Source organism: Catharus ustulatus, chromosome 3, assembly GCF_009819885.2.
Source record: "Catharus ustulatus isolate bCatUst1 chromosome 3, bCatUst1.pri.v2, whole genome shotgun sequence".
Classification (NCBI taxonomy): domain Eukaryota; kingdom Metazoa; phylum Chordata; class Aves; order Passeriformes; family Turdidae; genus Catharus; species Catharus ustulatus.
In genome coordinates this window covers 51,760,213-51,781,926 of record NC_046223.1, presented here as the reverse complement: position 1 = coordinate 51,781,926, position 21,714 = coordinate 51,760,213, and the positions used below count along the sequence as shown (strand labels likewise).

Here is a 21,714-nt window from a genome sequence, read left to right as displayed (position 1 = left end):
AAACATCGCACCTGTGTGAACAGCGGTACCTCGGCAGCCCGGGCCGCCGCGGGGGCTGGAGTGCGGGCGGCCGCCCCCGCAGCGCCGCCGCCGCACCAGCGCCTCCAGCCCGTGAGAGGCGGCGGCTCCCGGGCCGCGGGCGGCGGTCCCGCCCTCACCTGCAGCCGGGCAGAGCCGGCGGCGGGGGCGGGGGACGTGGCGCTCACCTGCCCCGGGCCGCGGAGCCGCGGGGCGGAGCAGCCGCGCTCGGCGAGCAGCAGGAGACATGGCGGAGGCCGCGGGCAGGAGCGGCGGGCGCCGGCGGCCCGCAGGTGAGCGCTGCTGCCGGCCGGGGCGGAGGGAGGGCGGCACGGGTCGGGTCGGGTCTGCGCGCGGGTGCGGGGGCCCTGCGCTCCCGGGGGCTGCGGGCGGAGCGGGAGCGCGGCGGGCCCGGGCGGCCTCGTCCGCAACAGGTGCGGGGGCGCTCCGCGGCCCGGCCGTGCGGGGCTTGGCTGCCTTCCCGGGGGACAGCGGAGGGTCGGCCCGGGCGGCGCGCCCGAGCCGTGCCCGCCGTAGCAGCGAGAGCCCCCCCGGCCCCGCGCGGGGCCATCCGCCGGCCCGCGCCGTCGTTCCCGGGTCACCGCCGGTCGCTCTGAACCCTCCGCTCCAAGCGCTCGGAGCGCGGCGGGGCCAACGCGGGGTGCGGGGCCGCCCGCGTCCGGCCAGGAAGGGACCGGAGGGGGCGGCCACCGGGTGCGGGCTTTGACCGGGGCTTGCGGTAGCGCCGAGCTCCCGCAGTACGGGTGTGGGGTACCCGCAAGGCGCTGCTAACGGGACGCGGCGAGGGCGCGGGGACGGCTCGGCTTGGCTGGGTCAAGGTACCTGGGGGCAGCGCCCGGCGCCCGCCGAGCGAGGCCCGCTGCGGGGCCCCGGGCTTGGCTGCGCCTCTAAGGCGGGCGAGCGGCGGGCTGTGCGAGCCCTTGCTTCCTACAGGGAGAGCGGGGAGATGCCCTTGCGTCTCCTCTAAGGAGGGATGCACACTGCGAGAACGTTTTAACTCGCTTTTATTTTGGCCCTAAGGGCGAGGAGGGTGCAGGGAGGAGATTTTGGCTTACGCAAGCGGATCGACCGCTGTATCACTGTTGTAGGCGCGGATGCTGTTTGCTTTTGCTGCTTTCTGGACTGTGAAGTCTGAGTCCAACTTCTAGTTCTCTCCTTTTTTCCTTTTCTATCTTCCTCCACAGTTCCATTCCGCTCACCCTTTGCTAGTCCTTCTCTAACATATGTCCAAGTTTATCTCTAAATCAAAAAGTGAGCTTTTCTATCACAACAGCATATGAGTAGGCCATATGGGTATTGACAGACTGATTGTGTTTCCTCAGTGTAACATTTTTAATGCATACTTTATGTAATGCGGACATACAGTCACAAGCAACGACTCTGGACAGACTCATCCAAGTGCTGTCTTCATTAGACTTAGAAGTATAGTGGCTTTGCTCAGAAAGCCTTACAAGTCACTCCCAGGCATCACTCTAAAGTTCAGCTTCAGAAAGGATATGTGCCTGTGTTCCCACACGTTTCAGAGTTTGCAACTGCATTGACTTCACTTTCCACGGGAAAAACTGACTGTTTTTTTAAGCCATTTCTTAGAAATTCTTTTTGAGCTCTTTACCTTACCTTGCTGATGCTTTTTGGGGTTTGTTTTGTTTTGTTTTTAATTATCTGAGTCTTTCTCTAGTTACTTACTAAGACTTGACATGTGCCAACAGGTGACATGTATTTTGCATATGTTCTGTTTTAAAAGGACTTATGTCCCTAGATTTATTCTGAGTTTGCTTTATAGTTTCATTTCAAGCTGCCGTGTTGAACATTTATTAATTGGGACGTTTGTAGACAAAAGGATCTTCTTACATAAGTTCTTGAGTATTTTGAGTTTAAATTGTTTTGTGCTGTCAAAGTTCATTTGAAACTTCTTTGTGAGTGAAATGTCAGATTTAAACTTCTGTGAAGCTGTTTGTTATCTGCTGAGATCCTTTTAGGTCTCTGAGTTATCACAGGGCCCGCTTTGCAGGCGTTCACAAAAAGGAGCGGCCCTAAAGCACATCAGGGATCTGCTCCATGGCTCTTTAGTCCATCCATAAGCGAGCAGATGTGTGTGCCCAGGGAGTGCCATGCAGATGGCTTTGGCTGCAGTCTGCTCTGCAAGCAGAACACCTGTGTCTGGATCCGGCTCCTCAGGAAGGTCAACATCCCATCTGTGTTTGGTGAAATTACCTACCTGTGAAACTGTTACCTCTGCTGAAACAACAGAGCTCTGTGTGTGTGTTGTGGTGTGTGGCTGGTTTGTTTCTTTCCTTGCCTCCTGTGGCTACACACATGGACTGCCAGGGCTGATCCTGGGGAAAGCTTCAGCATCACCACAAAGGGTTTTGCAGGGAGGTGTTACAAGTGTCTCCCTTTATTGGCAGATGGTCCGCTTAACTAGCTTTCTTTGGGTAAATGGCTTATTTATCAGGGTGAAGGGTTTTTTAATTCTGCTATTCATGAATGTACGGATGGCAAAGTGAGTACGGTGCTCAGGGGATATACCAATTTATACCAGTTGGAATTTTTCAGTCATAGCTACTCGAGCATCTAATAGTGCTAACAAGCTCTTCAGTGGTTCCTGAGATGAGAGGGGCCCTCTTGTGGGGAATACCACGCGGAGAAGCTTCTGAGGCACCTCATTCTATGGCTGCCCATCCATAAATCATAGGCATGTCTCCACCTGTGAGAATTCCCCACACGTGCTCTGGGCTGTCTTGGCCAGCTCTGTGCACATGTAACAATCTGTGTAAGCTTTGGGGATGCCAGAGAGAGCTATGTGTAATGTTGCAAAGAACAGTACAGTTTGCGTACTGTTGTAGTTCTTTCTTCTAAGTGAGCTTAGTATTGCTCTGTACTTTTTGCAGCAAAAAAATCTGCACTTTAAATTATGTCAGTGCCAGGTGGCTTGTGAAAGCCGAACACTTGAGATGATCACTCTTTAACTGCTGATGGGACTTTATCTTGCTTGCTCATCCTGGTATTTTCTCCATCTGAGTCTAAATCAAATTTCAACTTACTGTGCTTAATTTTTTCTAATAAATAGATAAATTATTGGGGAAAACACAGAAGTGCAGAAAGCATACAGTGGCTGGGAGCTGAAGGCGTGCTCTGGCTCCCACGGCTCTTTCCCAGCGGTGCCAACGTGTTTTGCTGGGGAGGGTTTACACGACGGTGTTGTGACACACGGGTTTTGTTTCTCCGGTCGGCGCAGTCGATTCATGTTCTTTCCAGGGGAAGCTCCTGGGTGCTGGTCACTGTGGCCAGAGGAAGGGATGGACTATGCCCGTACCCAACCACCGGCACCGGGGGGATGGTCCCGGTGCTCCGGCACAGGCTGCGGTGCCGCCCGGGGGTCACCAGGGGAGTGTCCCGGTTCCTTGCGCTCACCTGTGCCATGAACTGCGGCTGTGGGAGTAGCGGGTGGGAGGAAGCGGGGACTGCCGCCAGATGTGTGCTCAACGGTGCTGTGGGTGTTGAGGTTTGTGTGTGGTGGGCGTGCTCTAGTTTCCATCCACGATTATCTGACTGTTAGTACATTGCGAATCCTTTCTGTCTTTTAAGATACAAATCGTGGCTCTGCAGTTATTCTATTGCCACCCCCTTTGATGAAAACCTATTCAGATTTTGAAATTGTGTATCACAGCATATAATTATAATTTTGGTCCCACATTAACGATTTTTGAGGTACTACTGAATGCACAGAAACTCAGATTTATCAGTACCTTGTAGAATGAAAATAGCACAACTAAATTAAATTTAGGTTAAAATCCTCATAGAAGCCTCCCTCAGCTTTAGAAAGCTTTTCAAGAGCTGTGTCTTGGTATCTCTTAATGGTCAAGTAATGTCTGTGCAAGGACTACAAGCTGTGGAAAAGTTTGAACGAGCCTTTGTATGTGCTTATTGTGTAATGGGAGTCAAGCTGTCTTTCTCCACCCACCTACACCCAGCATTACTAGTGTAAAAAAAAAAAAAAAAGGTGTGTATGAAACAAACCACAAGAAAAAAACTCAACAACAAGAATTCAACCCCGTTCAAAAAAAATCCTTCCCCCCCCCAAAAAAAAAAAATTCCAGCCCAAAGTAACTCTACACACACAGACACACAAAACCCCCAAAGCCAAGCCAAACACTGAAAAAAAAAAAATATATATATATCTGAGTTTATGAAGAATTAGGCCCATTAAGTGATAATCCAGCAACTGGCTTATGTGGTATTTCCAGTACAGAAATAGAATTTTTACTAATTTAGTTGAAGTAACATACACATTTCCCTTGGCTTTAATTTTTAAAAGAGATGCATTTGTGTATGTGCCCTTTCAAAATGCAAGAAGTTGTAAGTTTACAGTACTCTGAGATGGCTAATACTTTATTTGCATGATTTATTATTATCCCAGATAAACAAATTTAATACTTTGTAGCTGAAAATTATTTGTGGTGTTAAAGGTAATTAAATGATCAGAGCAATAATTGCCTCAATTATGTAAATATACTGGATAACCTTGCAACAGCATACTTTCTTTTCCACTTGAAACAAGTATGTGTAAGTCTACATCCACAATATAAGACACAGTGTGCTGCTGCTGTTGTTATGGTAACTCTTAGTGTATCTATCCTTCCTTCAGGAAGGGGATCCCCTCTATAAGACTTCTATTAGAGAAATGTAGTGAGCTGCCAGGAACTATGGCAGGAAAACCTATGTGTATATTATATTCTTTTTTAAACCTTACACATGCATGAGAAATGCTGTATTTGTGAAACTGGTTCAGGTTTAATTCTGCAGCTTTCCCTTAGTGCTAGTTCTGGAGTCATGCCACGTTTGCTTTCATGAAAACAAGTAGGCTTTAGGGAGAAAGCTTGAAAATGTGTGTTCTAGGAGATCTGTTGGATTTCAAGGGAAACAACCATAAGTTTTCTGCTACACTGATATGTAGGACTAGGCTGCCTTGCTGTTCAAATAAATGGAGCTAGAAACCCTGACTCTTAACAATGAGATTCTTCAGAGAGGTGATGGAATGGTTTGTGCTCCTGAAGGAGAGTCACTGTGAGATTAGTGAGGGGAGACATAAAGTACTGATGACTTCAAATATTCCTTGTCTCTCTATCTGAAACTCTGTTCTCCCTTATCCAAAAGTCCACACGTCTTGCTCATATTCTAAGAAACATGTTGGGAACTAAGATGTCAGGAAAGCACTGGTAATTAACACAGTTCTCAGGATTCCATCCATCAGATACTGTCGGTAATACAACAATGGAAAAAACAATTAATTTGGTCTTGGCATATTGCCTTTTCTTTCATGTCCCTGTTTCTGTGAAAAAGCTTGGAGCCTTTTCTTTGAAGTATTCATTTTTAGTGAAAAGCTTAGTACGTACATAAGTGCTCTTAATTTTGAGTGCTAAACAAATGCTTGGTTCTCTTGACATGTATAAAACCCAGGTATTTTAAAAAATAAGTTTTTTGATGTTTTTTGGTTTTGGGGGTTTTGTTTTTTTCCAGACAAAAGCAGTGACAACATTGCCCGGGCAATTAGAATTCATAATTTCTATCTTCTACCAAATTTCTTTTTTCTACTGTCCTGTGAACTCCCAGTTCCTTGCTACCTTTCCTTATTTAACTGACCATTGGTTGAAGCTACATGGTATGTTCTACTACAGGGTCTGATCCAATAACAGAATGATTTCTGTTATATATAAATAAATAATGTTGACTAAGAATGATCAAATATGTTTTTGATTCATCATGGTGTGCCTTGTGCAATGTTTCTAATTAGTCCTACTATGCAAATCAATTTAATTAAAAATGTGACAGACTTCTTAATGTAAGTCTTGTATTTGATTGTTTTATTGGTGTATATGTGTGGAAAGTGAATGATGAAACTCTTGACTAAGTTCTTGATGAACTCTTCAAGTTCATGTGCCTTTTTGTGCTGATGAATGGGTTTGACTGAAACAGGGCAGGGCTTCCAGCCCTCTCCTAAATTTTTCGTATGCATGGAAATGCACAAAGGTTTAGATTTCTTTGACAGAAGGGGAAACAGTTAACACTTTCCTTCTGTCTAATCACTTCTGAGGTGCTCTTAACAGCCCTTGGTCCAGTGTGTGGCACTGTGCATGTCAGGGGGACAGCATACTGTTGTCTATAGCAACTGAAGTTGTTTAAAAGTAATTCAGTTACTGCAGTAAAAAATATGTAATTGGTTGGTCTTTTATGATCTTGTATATAAAAGTGAGGCCTTAGAGATACCTTTGAAGAGAAACTTAGAAACCTCTATAAAGACAAGATTATTATATGTCACTTTGGAAAATAAGAGGTAGAAGGAAGAGAAAATAGAGAGCAGCAGTGGAAAAAATTAGGTGTTTGAGACAGTGGTTGACTTAATGGAAGCAAGTGGTTTTTTCTGATACAGTGGCTATTTTTACTATTTCCAAGTTAACTGTAAAAAAACAAAACAAGGTGTGGGGATGAAACCTGCCTGACTTTTTAAGGGTAGTTTGTTTTGTCCTAGATTTACATGCCGTAGAAAAGGAGGTTTCCAGTCCTTTGATGCTGGGTAAATAGCTGTTTTCTTACATGAGTCGGGGGGTGGGGGGAAGGCCCTACTTTCTCCATCTTTTAAGCCTGGCTTCCTGATTTAAAACCTAGTGAAGCAGAAAGTAAACAGACATATGACTCCTGAAGAAAACTAGGAATAGATTGAGTTTGGAGTTTAGATAATGTATGTGTATTCCAACATAGTCCTGTGAGGGATAAGGACTTGGAGTTAATGATCTTTATGGATCCCTTCAAATTTGACATATTGTATGATCTAGTACTGTCTATATTATGTATTTTTAAATGAGTTCTTAGAAAAAGCTTTTAATATAGATGATTAATACAGAAAATATTAAAATCTATACAAAATATGATTGTGCGTTTTGATAAGTAGGTAAGTTGAAATTTTTTTGTTGTGATGTTTTTGTAGAATAGATGCTTTTAACTGGATTTTCCTGATATTTTTTCTCAAGAAAGAAACATTTGGAATCTACTTCCCAATGGAACCCTTTGTTTCATGGAAGGAAAGCATGTAAAAACAAAATTCTATATCCTTTCTGGTCATAAATATAGAAGATATATACCTACCTTGCCCTGAGCCTCTCAGTTATAAGCAAATCAGAAATAACAATGAAATAGTGGCAATCTGTAAAGGAATGTATGCTAACATGATATATTTACTTGATCTATTTCTTGATACAAAATACATGTAAGAAGAGGGGAAACTTTCCCAAGGCAGTGGCTGTGGAATGTGAATTTATGAGCAATTTGTTATACTTTAAATCACAGTAATGAGCTTCATGGAGTTTGGGTATTTTACAGGGAATGAAACAATCCTGTTAATGAAAGAAGATAGCAAATCTAGTTTAGCTATGGTGACTGGCTTCAACTTCCTTTTCATTTAATAGGTATAGATATCAATTCTTAATTCCTAACGGTAAAGTAGAAACATCACTCATGTTGTCATAAATATTTACATTTCCCATATTATGATTTAATTGTCCTAATAATCCTTGCTCAAGTTGCTCTTTGACTGTTGCATATCAGATGATGTTTTGTGCAGGTAATTATACCTATAGAATCCAGTGGATGCAAGTAGGTGTGTTGAAGTGTAATGGTTTGTCTGATAATCAGTTTGCAGGTGTTGTAAAAAGGAAAACTTAAAAATGACCTAGTGCCCTCAAGACACACAGTTGCCCTCGCTCCATCTCTTGAGAGAGTCTCACTCCATGAGTAAGAGAGCTCAGCTGTGACTGTGTTAATACACAGGATGACTAATGGTTAGAGGGGGAAAAATAATCAATAATAGGTGTTATGCAACAAAATTGTTCTTTTTGTTTTACCTTTTTTTTAAAGTGTTTAACAGCCTTGTTACTAAAATTATCCACCCCATTGTTCCCCCCAGGGAATGTTGCTTTCATCTCAGTTTTCATATAGAAGCTCCCACATAGATGAGACAAGACTGAAATGAGCAAAACTTTCCTGCTAGGAATACCTGAGGAGCTTCTTTATCTTCCCTAAACTCGCAGACTGAGGAAGGGGGGGCTGTCAGTGCAGTCTTTTATGCAGTGCTAGTACCTTTAATGTATGTTTAATAGTATTTTTAGGAATGTTTTTCAGAAAAAAAAATTGCCCAAGTGCCTAAAGTTAGGGGATTTTTTTTTATTAGAATAGATATCTTTTATATGTAATAGGTTGCGTTTTATTAGGCATTTGGAAACATGTTGTGAGCTGGCATAGTTTTTAACCACAGGGACCTTGAAATAAAATCTTGCTGTGTAAGCTGAATGTGCTGTTGATACTTTTCCTCTGTCACCTCTGCATTGGTAAGTCAACAGGAAGAAATATGTACCAATACTTCAATTGTGTGTGTGTCGTTGCCCAAATCTGCCTGCATCAGCCCCTGAAGCATCAGACTTGGTTGTGATTACATCTTGTACAGAGGGCAAGTCACTCTTATGGGTGTGGGGGATTCTGCAAGGACCAATGAAGTCATTCACAGTCCTGTATCTTTTCTGCATGACTCCTTCAATAATAGGGAAATGGAGATGCTGAAACAGTAAACATACCTGTACGCTGGGAAGCTGCTCCAGTCAGGTATATTTTTGTGTGTTACATACTTCTTACATGTTTTGAAATGCCTATTTAAGGAATTCAGCAATCTAAGGCAATTAAACATAATTTTTAAAAGGGTAGAAATCCTCACTTAATGACTTAAAACAGTGAAACGGGGTGGAGCAATATTTAATGAAGCTGTCATATAAATGCTGTTTTCTGTTACTTTTGTTCTGTTGAATTTCTGAGAAATTGTGATGGTACTAACTACTGTCCACTTTCTGTAGCAGTGTGTGTTCTGTTAGGTGGTGTCTGTGGGAGGTGTTAGGTGGATGGGATTTGAGGGATGAAGCTGTTTCTCTTTATAGAATAAAGTAGTTGTGCCTGTATAAATGCCAGAAGGCAAATTGCTGAGCCAAAGAACAGCTTGTTAGAGCTTTCTTCTTACTCTTTTGTCCACACCCTGTAGTACAAAGCGTCTCCAACTGCAGACAAATATCATCACGTACAGCTTCCGTGTACGCCCAGAGTCCAAGGTGTAGCCAGGAGGCAGGACGTAGCCAGGAGGAAATACATACTAGAGGGACTCTGGGCTTGCTTCAGAAATGGTGTCCTCCTGCAAAATACTTCTGCTTTGGCTGGATGTTTTGTGCCTGTGCTGGTGAGGGAAGAACGGTGCAGCTGAGCCTTCAGGTGGTGCTGTGTTCTTCTCCGTCTGCTGTGATCCTGGCTCGTGAGCCTGAGATGTACAAGAACAGAGCTATCCTGCCAGCTGAGCATGATCCTCTGTCAAGAGCATCCCAGGCCACTGTGGCAGTCAATATAGTTCGTGTTCTTCAGTTTTACCTGTGTCATTGACGCGATCACATACATCCCTATAACTCACAGTTTTCAATGAGCCACCTACAGACTTGTCAGCTAATGTCTGTGCCATCTTGTGGTGGCTGATCAGGTTACACCAAGATTTCTCTAAAAAAAACCAAAGCAAACAAAAAACCAACCAAAACAACCCTGAAGTGAGCAAAAATAATGTACTCTTAAAATTATAGAATGATTCTAGCTGGCAGTTTTTCTTTGGTAGCATTTTGAAATGGTGAGCACACACTGAATTGAGGTGGGAGCAGATGAAGATTAAGATGTTTCTCAGGTGAAACACCCAGCATGTTGGGTAGTGGCATTTGCAGCTGTGAAAGATGAAACATTCAGATTGCAAAACTTGTGAGCAAGCATTCTGTCGTAAATCGCTTAAGAAAATCCAGAATGGCAGCATATGAGGGAAATCAACTAGCTAAAACTACCTGGGCTGTTTGCACTTTGCTCGTTTTGTGAGTGTGTGTTAAAGGCTGGCACTGCAAGACTAACGGCATGGTACAGAATTTTTGGAATTCTGTTGTCCCATGTTGTCCACACAAACTAGAAATTCTCATTTTTGCGCTTTCACATGTGGAAAAGAATGTTCTAACACCTGCCTGTAATGTGGGTGTATATATTCCTAATGCAAAAAGTATGTACTGCATAGGAAGGTGATTAAGGGGGGTGGGGGGGCGGTGGCACATGCAAATATAGAAGACGACTCATCCTCATTGTTTTAGGTTAGGGTAAAATTTCTAAACGGGAACAAGCAGGGCAGCTGAGCAAAAAGCAGGTTCATGCCTGGAGCCTTCCAGGCTTCTTTTCCCTGAGTGCTCATGTGCTTGTGCAACCGCAGCTACATTCTCCCGCTGCCTGGAGAGGAGGAAGGAGCAGCCCCTGCTGCCGAGGTGCTTCCAGCTCTCCACAAGAGACAGCGCTCCCAAGGCTCGCTGCAGCTGAAGAGACAGCACTCATAGACCCTTCTTTGATTAGGATGTGTCCGTGTTGTCAGGGCAACTGGTAACAGCGCGGGATCATATTTTCTTCTCTTGTATTGCGTGCTGAATATTTTAGCGTGCTGTAGCTGGAAGAAGGTTGTAGGGAAAGAAGGTGCTGCTGCAAGGAACCTGGAGCTGTGGGCTGGGATCTGATTGAACGGTTAAGACAGCAAAGAGCAGCATCTTTACCAATGTGCCTTTAATTAGGGCTCTTCTTCAAGGAGGGGAACGACTGCAAGCCTTTCGCTGCCGGCTGGATGTTGGTATTTGTCAGCTGGTTGCATACTGCTTATCCATAGGGGATCTGTTACAAGTGCTCAAATGAACAGACAGCCTTGCAGCTAGCAGCTAGTCAGGGGCTGGGGTTTCTTACTTTTTTTGAATAAGCAAGAGGCAACAGCAATATGCCTGGTTCAACTACTGCCCTACGACAAGAGAGACTGAAGAAAAGTCCCAGGCCAAATCCCCCAGGTTTATTCACCATTAATGAAGAGGATGAGCAGCAAAAAAATGGGAATTCCACAAGGCTGCAAGGTACGTTGCTGTTCTGCGGTGTGATCAGGGCTGCCTGTGGGATATGCTGCACAGCAGTGTATTATTAGCTCTTGTGTGTCCTACAGAGTCTGTAAGTGACTGGTGCAGTTTGGCAGTTCATGCTGGCACTCACAAATGTGCTGTGTATGATAGGTGTTTTTAAATCCCTTGGCTTGTTATGCAATCGGCTGCTTTGGCTGTGAAGAAAAAAAAATACCTTTTAGTTATTAATCACATTTCTTCTGGTAGGGATAATGGTCCTGCATCAGAAGTACATCAGTGAGTTTCTGTATGTTTACTTTGGTTTCTGTTTACAGTCTGGGTAAATAACTGGGGGTAGGCTTGGACAGTGCAGAAAGCAATGCCTGCCTGTTACAGAAGACAGCTTTACCAAAGACAATGTGAAACTGTCCATACTTCCATTCATGTGCAGGAGGGGCACTGTGCCTTTGGTAGAAAAATAAACATTGTTCAAATATGCTGACTTTTTTATAAGTCTGACAACAAAGCAAAACAGAAAACCCAAATACAAACTCAACAAATTGTTAAAGAAAAATATTTATGTGCTTAAGGTAGGTAAGCAATGGTGGCAAAGGGATGCTGATGGCCATTGAGTTATAGAAGGTTAGTCAAGCCTGTGTAGCCACTATCTGTCTTGTATCATGTAATTCCTGTTTCCTACATGGATCCTAGTGTTTAAAGTTTCTTAGTCTGGCAGGGATTCTGCTACTTAAATTGTGACTGTAATTTTTCTTTTTTTTTTCTTTTTTTTTGTGCTCAAGTGATTCTATGTATATGAGCACTCCTTTTGAGGGAGGAGGGAAGGGGTGGACTGTGTAAGTTTTTGTTTACAAAACAAATGTTAGTTTGTAGCCTCAAGACACTGTTTTAAGTTTCAGTTATTACCATTCTACCATGTAACAGGAGAGGCTAGAAAGCATTTAAATAGCAAATTTATAGTATGTGTATTTATTAGAGCTGGATAATTTACAGCTGTTTATTTTCTTCTTCTGAAGGTAAAAGGAAGCTAGCTTGGTAGTTTTTGCAAACAAATTCAGAACTCAAGTTTTGTTGTTGGGGTTTTTTTGAGTTCACATCTTTTTTTTCCTCGGAATGGTAATAAAACCTAACTGGTTAGAACTTCATGATAAAGTATATATTGCTAGTTATTATTAATGTGTCTATTGTGTTAGTCTTGTGTACACAGTTACCTGGTCTTCTGTGTATTTAAAATTGCCCATATAAAATGGAGATCCAAACTCCACTGTGAGGTTATTGAGGTTTTAATGTTTCAAGAAGCATAGTACTTTCCTTTATCACCCACCGGATGGCTTCCAGAGTCAACAGTCCATAAAGCTAAAGATCAATAATTTGCCTGGTTTTGTTCAATGGCACTGCTAGTTTCCCAACTAGCAGTGTTTACTTATTTTGTTTACTTAGCTACTCTTTTCAACTTGCAGGAGCTATACAGATGTGCTTTGTGTCTCTTGTTTTAACTGAGATTTGATTTTTGATTATTCCTTTATTTTCTCTTGCTGCTGTGAAATGTAAGCAGATGCATATGCACAGTAACACAGATAGCAAGCACACAAGTTTACGTGGTTTTAAGATAAAAATTTGTCAGCTTATCTTGACTGCTCCTGGTGAGAAATAATATAGGAAATGGTAGAAAATATTCTGGGACTATACTAATTTGCTTTTCATTTCACTAGATATTTAAAATGGCTCATAGTGTCTCTAGAACAGTACATCCTTTGCACAGTGATACATGTGGGTAAATAGTGATATTTGAATGTTACCAGTCACTGGGTGGGTTAGGCCAGAATGCCTGCTAATGGAGAATGCATGCACTCAGGGTGATGTTCTTTTCACCTGGTACCAAGTAAGGTCACTCCAGTGCAGCTCTGACAGGGTGATGGACCCACATGGGGTTTTCATGAATCTTTAGTGTCTGCTGTTCTCTTGCTTCTTTACAGGGTTTGCCTTGTCTTAGTTCTTTACCTGTTGTTTTTGTTCAGCAAGCACCTGCAGCTGCTGAGATGCTTAATTTTTATTTTGTTTTTCTCTCTAGCACATTCTCCGTGTCGTCTTTGTGGGAGATGGGCTAAATGTTGTCTTCATCTGCAGTTTCTGTTATCGTGCTATACTTGTCTTTGTACAACAGTTTAAAACCCAAGAGGCCTTTAATGCATCTGATACTCCAAAGTAAAGAAGTTCCTTTCTGCATTAAGATTATTTGAATATCATCACAAGGTTTAAAATAATCATATTTTCATCAGACTGCTAAGACTTCTTATGAGAATTGTTTTTGTCATCCAGGAAACAAATATTTATGTGGATCTTAAAGTGGCCGGTCTTTGTGAGGTTTTCTGCAAACTGATTTTAGTGTTAACCATTCTTTTGCTTGTCTGGCTGTCTGCATTGTAATTGGAGGAGTCTGGTAGGTAAAATGAATTTGTTTCTCCAGTGAAAACAAATAATGACAATGTTAAGGATTTTTCTTTTTGGTCTGGTGATACTAAAAGCATACAGTGACCTTTGTAGCCATATGCTCCTGATGTTTCCTTCCCTTTGATGTCAACTGTATTTACTGCTTTTTCAACAATACTTGAACTTCCTTTCCTCCTCTTGGCTTTGGGGACAAGCCTGCATTTTTGTTATGTATCTGTAGGGCACCCACTATTTCATGGTCTTGAGATCCTGTTGTGTAGTAAAAGAGTGCAAAATAAAATTACTTTCAATATCCTTTTTTACCTTTATTCACAGTATTTATTCTTTTTTCCTCTTATAAATGAATTTTGCTGCACAGTGCACTCCTCAAATACAATTCTGCGGGTTTACAGAAGCTTATTTAGCACTTGAATTGGTTTATGGTTTAGTTTCCTGCAGTCCTGCAGCTATACTCCCAAAGAAACCAGACAAAACAGGAAGAGAACCACACACTTAACAGCCTCAGTGTTTCCTTAAAGCTTGTGTAGTAAAACAGATATTCTTTCTGTGGCTGAAGAGAGCGTGTGTATGTGGTTCTATATGTAAATCACAAAGACATGACTTTGAGTAGATTAGTGTTTAATTACAGGTATTCATTCCTTGAATTAAGGCACTAACAATTCAATCTGCCTTAGGATTTCCCTCCTCTGCTCTGTTAATTATGTGAGCATTGGATGTAGTCTTAAAACCTTACTCAATTTTATGAAATTTTAAAATGATGCCTCCTCTCCTTCCTCTTAGAAGGAGGACGTTCTCAACTGTTGATAATGTGTGATTAAACTATCATTTGATGAGGCTGGAAAAGCAATGTTCATGTTTCTCAGTTATGGATTTGAATATTTAATAATTGAAATAATGATGACATTTGTGACAAATTAATGAAAAATCTCAATTTAGCAATGTAATCATTCACCATCCTGCTAATTTAAAATTGATTGAGGGAGGGTACCTCTGATATGCTGAGTGAGTATTGCTAATACAAAGCTAGTCATACACGCTGTAGTTTTCTGAACAGTAGCACTGATTCTTTGTCATCTTGAAAACAAGAGAAGGGCTTTTTTTGGCCCTTTGGTGAATGACAGTTATGTCAGTGATCACCAGCAGATTTTGCCACTGCTGTGGCTGGTAATGTTTGTGCATACTGCTCATTTCAGATGAAAAGTTTGTTCTTCCAGAGAGATGGAGAAGATTTCTTCTACCATGACCCTTTCGGTGCTTAGTTACCATGTTCTGCAGGAATTAGTGAAACATATATTTCTTTATAGACTCAAATTGCCTAACTTGTAGTTCAGTTGTTGTCTGTACTTTGTGTCTATGTCTAAAGCAAACTTAAGATACCTGAAAGGAAGGGGAACTTGGCATCTTCAAGGGCATTAAATAGATAGTCCTGGAAACTGAAACTGTATACTTACAAAACAGGTATTGCATGGGGTGTGGAAGTGTAATTTTATCCCACGCTGCAGAGTCAGTGCCTCAGGCAGGATCCAGAAAGACAACAGAGTTTCTGGTTTTCACCACATTTTAAACCAGCAAAACTGCCTGAGATTGTGGTTCTCAAAGGGGCCGCTTGATGCTGGTCAGGAGGTTGACCTCTGGTTTGCTTGGGGCAAAACAGTGAGCAATTCTTAAAGGCTGATGAGCTGTCTTACCAAAATCAAGTACTTGAGGTTTTTTTTGACAATATGTAGCCCTATCTTGCCCATCTGCATTTGAGGCATAATGAGTGAAAAGAGTGGATGGAAGGAAGGAAAGGAACCAATTCTCATTATGATGCTGGTTGTGTAAAAGGGCAGGGCTGAGAACCTGGACAGTGTGGTCTGGCATCTTGCATTTTCCAATGAGTTCTGCTAAAGTTTCTATGTACTTCCTGTTTTTCTGCTAGCCAAGGCCAGGAGAAGAGGGGTCCAAAAGTGATTCTTCTGGACATTTATTTACAGAATCATGGAAAAAGGTGAGTTGGAAGGGACCCACAAGGATCATTGAGTCTAACTCTGGGCCTGTCACAGGGCCATTCCTGAGAATCACACCATGTGCTCAAGAGCAGTGTCCAGACATTTCTTGAGCTCTGTCAGGCTTGGTGCTGTGATCACTTCCCTGGGGAGCCTGTTCCAGTGCCCAAGCACCCTCTGGGTGAAGAACCTTTTCCTGATATCCAACCTAAACCTGCCCTGACACAACTTCAGGCCATTTCCTCAGGTCACCATAGAAATCAAAGTCTACCCCTCCTCTTCCCCTCACAAGGCAGTTGTAGATTGCAATTATGTCTTTAAAAATATCTCTCAAAGTATCTGGGAGGTACATTCTTTAAAAAACCTACATTCATTGCTTACAGTGAAGCTGTTGGGGTTACAAAAGGAATTTGTGTTCTTTTCAGGAAACTGCTCCATCTGTTTGGAGGGAGTCCCCATTCATAGCTGTAGGTGCCCAGGTACCAGGAAGTATTCTATTTTTAACCACGTCAAAGAGATCCTAACATGAAGTAATTTTTAAGCAGTATAACAAAGATACTATGCTGGAAGTCTGGGGGATAGTAGGGAATGTGTCTGTAGACTAGCAGAGAAAATCTGATTTGTTCAGTCCCTCTGGCTTTCAGAGAGAAAGTCCAAGGTCTGAGGACTTGGCTTCTGTTGTAACACAGCCTGTTCATCAAAGTGTGTGCTGCGATTACTGACAGTGCTTATCTGTGCTGGGTGAGAATCATCTTACACTTCTAGCTCAGCCCTATGAGAAGAGGCTTTCACTGCTCATTCTGGATGATTGTGTTCAGTTTTTTGATGGCTACTTTTTGGGGAGGAAACAGCCTGTGTCTATTCATATGCTCAGGGACATCCTTGACATTGAGTACATTGATGGCAAAAGTTAAAAAAAGAGTATGAAATTGACAGCCTTTAAGTTGTTTGTTAAGGTGCATTCAGTTTAATTGGCATGTGAACTAGGAAAATCCCTTTTAAGGAAAGATTGAATTTTGTGAAATAGGTTTTGTAAGTAAATGGGGTTATTTCAATCAAGATCTAAATGACAACACGGTGTTCAGCAGAACTATCCTGTGAGAACAGGCTGCAACATTTGATTTGCAGGACATACATACTGTACTTGCAGGATAGGATGCTTGTTGAAGTTGCAAAAAGATTGGTGTTCAGTTTATTTGAGATAAGTCTCAAGAAAGTTTTTGTATAAGAAACACCACTCATGAAAGTGGAGTTATTTCCTTATTTACTATTACCTCTGCAAAAGTTTGATTTTAAAAACCTGGAATTTGGTATATGATTCTGTGTGGAAAATAAATGCAAATGGAGTGTCAGTTCATGGTCATTTCTTATGGGGAAAAAGAGAAACCTGGAAAGTGATAGACCTGTCCAAGAATCCTGAAATTCTCTGAGGTCTTGTTGCATTCTTTTTTTCCTGAAAATATGCAAATAATACTCTTTCGACTTTATACAGTAACACGTCTTTGGAATAAATTGACAGCAAGATGAAATAGATTTCTGTGACCTGTTGTACTGCATCATACACACCTAGGTAGTACCATGTTTTTATTTTGCAGTGAAAAAATTGAGGTGATGGCTAAGCTCATGTTTTAAAAAGAAATACATTGCAATTCAATCCCCTGATGTTTTTGTGATTGCGGTTTTGTCAAGAGTCTTGGTGCTCTTGCTGCTGTTCGCAAAGCTTGCTCAGAAACTGCTGTATCTGTTCACTCCCTCTAAGTTGGCTTTGTACCCAGGTACGTAGCAATCTGGATATAGTTTTAAGGGAAAAGCTTTTGCTTGTTATATTGAACTCCAGAGAAGTTAATGAGCTCTGGCCTAGAGCATTGCTTCTGGCCATGAGTGGTGATGCAGCTCTGTGTATTACTAGGATCAGCTGATTTAGTGGGAGTACGTAATTTTTCTTCCTACACAAGCTCACGTGTGTGTTCTTTGCTTTCTCATCTACCTACGGAGTAATTTTCATGCCTTTTGAATTTTTTCTTGCTTCTTTAAATTCAATCTGTACTTTACAATTGGAGATTTTTTTTTCTGTTATTTGAGTGTTAAGGATTCTGAATAAAAGAATCTCAAAAGAGTCTTGTGGTATTATCAGAAGTCTCTTCAGAAGTGATTTGTGGATGTGGGATTTTTTTGTTTGTTTGGTGAGACATGCTATGGTATTATTTAATCAAGTCTGTCCAACCTCAGGCCACAACACTAATATGCCAGAACAAATGCCACAATGATTGATACAATTTTATCTGTTTTAATGAACTGCCTTCAGTCACTGAAGGTGCATCTCACACTGCACTGTTTCTGCAGCCAAGCACTGCTTGAAACTCACGAGTTTTAGATGCATTGAGTTAAAGCATGTGGGTCAGATTTGTATAATCAATATAAGAGACAGGGGCAATGTTTAATAAGCAAATAAAAATGCTGGTGAAATATCAGAAATTAAATTAGGGAGTATTCTGAAACTTGGACTTTGATGTCTTGTTGCTTGAAGTAAATTATCTTTGTTTTTCAGCGGAGTGGAATCACATTTACTAAATTCTGCATGAAACTCTCATTGATTTATAGGTCTTGACTACGAGAGCCATTAAAAAACTAAATTGCCCCAAGACCCATCCTAGTGTATAGATGTAGCCTTAACTGCTTAGTCAAGTTCAAGGGAGGAATGATTAGGGGCAGCATGCAGGTGGTATACATTTTCTTTTTATGCTGGCACTTTCAGAGGAGAACCACTTGAATGCTGGCTTCACTTTCTCCTTTAAATGATTAACTTGTAGTTAACGGCTCAAGTAAACAAAGTTCCAGAAGGCATGTCACTGCAGCTTAACCTGCATACAAGTTTCTCCAGAAAGCAGACTTGTGTCCATGTTGCAGTAGAGGACACAAGGGGTTTGGAGCAGGCTGTACCAGTGGAAAACTGAGCTGCTTTGTCAGTACTGACACAGACCTGTAGCTGTACTCAGTGTTTTTCTACTGGGGAGCTCTTGGGTTGTTTTGAAGTAGATGAATACCTCCCGTAGCTTCAATGGGATGATAGTAGAGGATTGCTTTTATTGTCTGTTTTATTGTTTTTGTTTCCTTTTATTCTGGACAAATAGATTTTCATCCAGTTGTTTCAGATCTGTTGAAACCTAGTTTTGCTCTTCAGCTCTCTGGAGGAAACATAGTTTTCTCAGGGATTAACTATATTTCCACACATTTTTATGCGGTTTCTCCATGTAGTTGTCAACAAGAAGCAGCTGGGTTTGGAATTAAGAGCTGGAACAAATCAAGCACAGGTATCTGCTGAGATGCAAAATGTGACAAGTAGCAGAGATTCCAAATTATAGTGGTCTTCCAGTTGATGCCTATCACACAGGAATAAAAATTCAGTTACATGAAACTCTCTTCCTTTTATGGTCCTAGTGTCTGTAGAGATAGCTTCAGAAAATGCAGGAGTTTCCCATTACAAGTCACATTTGTGGATTTTCAACTGGTCTCTAATCTCAGCAAGTGCTCTTCAATTGTGCATGTTGGAGGCCAGATGAACAACCAACTTAATTCCTAGGCAAAATGACTCTCTGCCTCCTGTTTTGAGAGTCATCCAAAACCCTCAAGAAGCCAGGAGAAATGATCAAAGTACTGGAGTTCCCAGAAGGGACTCAATGTACTTAGGGACTGAATTTGTAGTTTGGTTGCTGGCCACCTACTCATCAGATTTTATTTCTTTTGTTTCACACCAATATAGTCTGAGCGTCCAGTAATGCCTACTAATTGGGCTAGTCTTCACACAGAGGTGGATCAATTGACTGATTGATTTATTGATATGTTTTCACTGTCAGCATTCTTCTGTGTCTTCCTCTTCTATCTGAAGCTGACACAGGACCAACTGTCCTCCTACAATCTGGCACATCAGGCGCAACTGCTCACAGATCACTTCTGCAATCTGCCACTGGCTTTTTGTTTAGCACTGGAGGGCTATGGTATAAGGCTGGTGCCAGTGCACACCCCTGCAGGAAATGCTCCAACTGGTTGGAATTTTGTCTTCAGAAGAGCTTTGTTGCAGCATAGTGCCATACCCACCTCCTATTGCATGGTATGCTGTACTAAAAATGCGTTCTTTCCTAGTCAACAGCACAGAAAACATTAGGAAGAATTTTTATCTTTCTCCTGGGAGGAAACAAGGGAAAGGATTGAGGAAGCAACACATTCAAAACTAAGTTTTCTGTAGGATGCCTGAGTTCTAATGTGATTGCTGGGAATACGATTGTAGTGCTGATGTCCGAGTTAAAAGTCCAGTGAAAGATCCTCGACCTAAAATTTCATGAGGCTCTAGAACATTTTGTAAATGTCCTGAAGAAGCCTGGATGGGGTTTTTTTTTTTCATTCTTGAATTCTTTTTCAGCTTCATTTTAAACTCCTGTAATAGGCAAGGTGTATTATGGAAGTGCTGACAGAACTTGATTCATACTGTTGTATCTTGTACAAAGCTATCTTGTTTCTCAATTCTGCTTCAGGAAGCTTTTCTGAAAGCTGTTTTGGAAATGCAGGTTTATCCAGTTACCCGCCCTTGACATAAGAAGTCATTCTTTTACACAGCCAGTTCTGGCTTTGGGTTTTTTCCTTTATTCAAAGTCAATTTCCTCATTGTCTGCATGCTGACTAAATGTACTGGTAAATATTACAGTACTGAATTTTGGCTTGCTTGCTAAGACATCACAAATGACACCGAACACATCTGAGATGTTTCTCAAGACAGAGATGTCATGCCAGTGGAGTTTGCACCAGTTTATAGTGCAGGAGTGGCAGTGTGGTGGAAAACAATCTGATGAGCCTTCTTGCCTGTCATTCCTTCTTAATTGTAAAAGTGCTTTCATTGAGGAATGTACACCCCATCTTGGACATGCAGTCCATACAAATTCTAGATAATGATACTTTAATTTTTCGTGTGCATATCCTTTCAGTAGAAAAATGAAAACATGTTTACCTCACTCTTTATTCCCTGCAGCAAAAGAAGAAAAAGTAGGTTTTGTTTTGTTGGGTTTTTCAAAACAAAAACAACAACAAACATCATTTTCTAGCCACCTAACTGTGGTAGTGATATGTTTACTTGCAGTCTCAACTGCAAAATAAGAGGTAAAGAAAAAAGCAGATGGCAGTTGCCATCTGTAAAACAGAAAAGGACAGCAACAACCAGCTTCTGAGTGAGGTATTGGCAAAAAACCCAGGCTGCAGACCAAGTAATTTGTACTCATAGTGCCTGGGTTATCACTGTTTTGATATGTTCTTACACTTCCAATTGGTTTTTTCTGAATTTTGCTCTAATGTATTGATTTACTTCTCTGCTACTATTTTTCTCTCCTATTCTCAATTTTAGGAAACACAATCGTCATAGTTTGTGTCCAGGGAGTTTCTGTGAGCCTCACCATCCCTGTGAGTTAGGTAGAGTTATGCTGCTGTAAGCCATACCTCACATGCTCAGTGTCACTGAAGGCTGCATGCAGCACAGCCTGGCTGTTCCCTACACTATGTTCAATTTAAATCTTTGCAGTCAATAACTGATGGAGAGCAAAGCATTACTGTGCAAACTGTGGTGCTCACACGCAGGACAGAGATGCTTGTGGATGCTTCCTTTTTTGGTTTGGCTTTTTAAAAATTCCTATCAGATTTCACATGTTTGTGGCATCTGCATAATGAGCAATGTTCAGGACTGAAATATTTAAGGTGATACTATGATGGTTTGATCTTCCTTTCCTGAGAAGTGAAGACAGCATCTCCATTGTAATTGTGCTGCATTTCTGAAAAGGCTCCTGACCCCAAGGTTTGCAGAGGTGATTTCTACTCATTTTAGCTCTGCAAACAGGCCCTGCTATTGCCTGGCTGTAAACAGTTCAGTGTGTTTTGCTGCTACTAGCAGTTTCCTTCAAGGGAACTCTTAACTAATCTCTGTGAAGATTTAGCTTGCACTTTGAGAAAGTGCTGCTGTTTAGTCTTTCTTTATACTCCAGACTTGGATTATGGACTTTTCTTAAACTTGTCCTAGGATTTATTTTCAAAAAGATCTAGATAATTGCCAGTACCAAGCTCTTATCACTAAAATCTAGTCCCAGATGGTCAAATTGAAGTGCTTTTTTTCTATACATCAAGGCATGAAGGTTTGATGATGTCAAATTCTGCGAACCAGTTTTCAGTAGAGTTCTTCCTTGGGCGGGGGTGCTTTTAAGATGTAT

The 21,714-nt window shown here is 41.7% G+C and overlaps 1 protein-coding gene across 9 annotated transcripts in view; it reads left to right on the top strand.

The window, feature by feature from the left end:
• Positions 1–236: 236 nt before the first annotated feature.
• MAP7 (microtubule associated protein 7) overlaps positions 237–21,714 on the top strand; it is a 113,430-nt gene continuing 91,952 nt past the window's right edge. For 4 of the 9 annotated variants that reach the window (XM_042779117.1, XM_033055416.2, XM_033055413.2 and 1 more), the window contains exon 1: positions 10,356–11,033. In XM_042779117.1, the coding sequence (XP_042635051.1) occupies positions 10,904–11,033 (130 nt within the window). In that variant the 5' untranslated portion in view covers positions 10,356–10,903. Of the gene's footprint in view, positions 312–10,354; positions 11,034–15,449; positions 15,475–21,714 lie in introns of those variants that run through there. The other 5 variants (XM_033055410.2, XM_033055409.2, XM_033055408.2 and 2 more) reach the window with 3 other exon arrangements.